The 3174-nt window shown below is 34.7% G+C and overlaps 1 protein-coding gene across 1 annotated transcript; it reads right to left on the bottom strand.

The window, feature by feature from the left end:
• Positions 1 to 226: 226 nt before the first annotated feature.
• On the bottom strand, positions 227 to 2198 carry LOC140856081 (uncharacterized). The gene is made up of 4 exons (XM_073253248.1): positions 2065 to 2198; positions 1858 to 1980; positions 1663 to 1779; positions 227 to 394 (listed from the first exon to the last, which is right to left on the bottom strand). Exons 1-4 carry the CDS (start codon positions 2107 to 2109, stop codon positions 287 to 289), a joined length of 393 nt encoding a protein of 130 aa, XP_073109349.1. The 5' UTR covers positions 2110 to 2198; the 3' UTR covers positions 227 to 286.
• Positions 2199 to 3174: the final 976 nt, after the last annotated feature.

Genomic DNA, 3174 nt, shown 5'->3' with positions numbered 1-3174 from the left:
TAACAAGACCATCATGCCAATTGGCCTACATGCATTCGATATACATTGTGGTTGAGCTATTGCTAGACTACATATAATCCAATGAACAGAGGCTATAGCTAGTTCTACGATGACTTGAAGCTTTGGTTGGCTACTAAAAATCCACAGGACCTTCCCTTTCCATTGTCACACACACACACACACACACACACGCACACAGAGAGAGAGAGAGAGAGATGCTGTCCTCTTCTACCAATTTTTAAGTCCATAAGCAAAGGCCAGATCAATCTGAAGAAACTTGTGAAATTCATTTCATAAGCATCCCCATAAGTACGGAAATCAGAAATATGACAATGATGAGTCCAGCATGCAAGTCTTCCTCAAATTGGATAGATTTCTGGCGTTCAATTTTTTCCTGGGAAATAATTCACAAAAACCAAATGTCATGATAATGATGGACATGAAGTCGACGGTAAAAGATGTAAGGTACCCAAAGAAAAGCTAAAGGAACAACTATTTTATTGACATTGGAGTTATAATGTGACCTTTACTTCATGAACAAACAAAATGAAATGATCTCATGGGTTTGGCCATCCTTTTACCATCGTTTCATGGACGATGACTTCATGGGCTTTCCCATTCTTTTACCTTAGTTTTTGAATATATATTTTTTTTCCAATTTTCACATCGCTGAGGATTATTCATTAATCATATATGCTATTTTAACATTTTTGCAAATCAGTTCATGAAATCTTCTATATTTGCATATTAATCTCCATCTTTTCCATATTTGTCTTTTAATCCCTGATCTTGAAACTTATTGATTATACATCCTTCTGATTTACAAAATGATAATGAAATATTCTACATATATACTCTAAATGGTGTTAATTTCATGTTTTCTGAACATTTTTCTCCCCAGCCCTCATCCATAACCAACCTCTTAACCCATGTTTGTCCAGCATCGGTTCTCTGACAGCCAAGTCCCAAGCAAGAAGACAATGGAGTAAACAAGAACAGGTGGACTTTCAAGCCTCATTTACTGTTAGTCCTATGTTTTTTCCCTTCAACAACTTTGGCTAATCTAAACTAGGTTTTGATCAACAAAAATTATTTAAAGGACCAATTTGTACAAACAAATAACTTTATAAGGATTTTCTTATAAATATGAAGAGACAAGAATTGATACCTAAATACAGAAGATTTCATGGACTAATCTGAAAAACCTTTAATTTTATTGGGGGGTTAAAAGGATAACTTGTTTCAGTTTTAGAATCTCATATTAGGTTAAGAAAAACATACTGAGATTGAAAGGACACCATCTTAGTTGAGAACTAATTTGCAGTCAAATCATCAACTTCAGTAATGCAAATAGTGATTCTAAGATTACAAGGATGAACTCTCTCCTTGTTACAATGGAATATCCTTGATCTCCAGTTATCATGGAGAGGCCAATTCATAAATGTTTAGGAGTAGCAGTTTTATCGCCTTTCTATTAATCGTTGGATATGATTTTATCTCTAGCCTTTGTCCATAAATGGCATACTAGTCTATAGTGGTAAATGATCAAGCTTTCTGTAAGGTAAATGATCAAACTTAGTGTGCTTTTCCTTAAATTTTGGAGTGACAACAATCACAAAAAAAAGATCTATTAATTGAGTAAATCAAAATTAAATAACATACAGTGCCATTATTAGCGGCGGAATGTAAAGGCATGATCTCCGACTGCAACTGATTTGCCTGGCGTTCAACAATAGAACTTTGTTCGTGTGTTGTTGCAACATTGATTCCATTCCCCACCTGAAAAAGACTAAAGCATGAACATTCTGATTGATGGATAGCTAGTCCTTAATCAAACTTGGGTGTTTGCAGACTCACAGAACCACTGATGGAACAAACTTCGAGCATGATGAGCCTCTCTTTCATTTTGTTTATCTCCAATTCAAGAGTGGAAGTTTTCTCATGATCCTTTTGAATGTCAGCTCCATGGTCTTTCACATGCTATATAAGAAGAAAATTTGGATTTCAATAAGATTGATATCGTCATGGCTGAGTGGGAGCAATTATGTAGAATCTTACACATACCAGCACCTTTGGTTGCCTCAACTGTAGTTCATTGACTTTCTGCATCAGTTCATTGACTTTCTTCTCAAGGTCCAAAATTTTCTTCCTAAGTGCTTCACTTTCCCTTTTATAATCTTCATCAATCTAAAAGATAAATCATACTCCATATGATAAGAGATGAGGGAGATTGCGAGATCGGTATATGCTTGTTTGGAAAATGAGAGACATTTTACCTTTTCATGAGCAAAATTAGGCAACTGTGGATAGTTTGCTTCCAAAGGACTATAAGGATCTAGTAATGGTTGGGCTTGAGAAGAGGGAGAAGAAGAGCCAAGAGGGACATAAGGAGATGAATTAAAGAATGGCCTCTGAGCCCTCCTCTTCCATTTGGATTGCTGATTGCCCATAAAAGATTGCTGATGCAAGTCTGTTGGGCTCTAAAGCGGCTCTATATCCAAATAAACAAATTTTACCTAAAATTTGAAAAATCAAGTAATGTGTCTACATCAATTAAGCCTATGAAAAAAGTAATGTTCCATGGAGTAGAGAAAATAATGGACATATTGTAGCTTGAAAGCAGGTTAAATTTTCCTCACTTTCTTCTTTTCTGAAAGAATTGGCATATTATGATCAGAACATGCACTAAATAAATTTAAAACAATTGCTTATGCAAGGATGTAGAGTTTTAAATTTTATGTTGCAATGTCTTTGTCTTTCATGTCCTCAGTAATTTCATCCATTTACTAACAAGTGGAAATATTGAGTTCTAGTCTTGATATGGTGTATCATTCAGACCTGGCCAGTTTAAAATATTGGGCGGGTCCTCTCCCTTTACTCCAAAGAAAAAAGCTCCGTGATTCATCTTTAACCATAAATTGTATGATATAAGCTAATGCTACAATTCTAAAATGCAGGCTATCAAAACTTATATTGAAACTATCGCACTCTAAATTTGGGATATAACCCGGCCATACTACCATGGGATACTATACATGATAATACAAAACCAACAATCATAATGTCAAATAAAAATAAAAGATCCAAATCATCATCCACTAACTAATTCAATAAAAATAGATCCAGGGTGACTAAATCTAAATTTAATTACCAAACTCATAATCCTTAAAATTT

This window comes from Elaeis guineensis, chromosome 3 (assembly GCF_000442705.2).
Source record: "Elaeis guineensis isolate ETL-2024a chromosome 3, EG11, whole genome shotgun sequence".
Classification (NCBI taxonomy): domain Eukaryota; kingdom Viridiplantae; phylum Streptophyta; class Magnoliopsida; order Arecales; family Arecaceae; genus Elaeis; species Elaeis guineensis.
The sequence above is the reverse complement of the archived record's forward strand: the minus strand, read 5'-3'. Positions and strand labels throughout refer to the sequence as shown.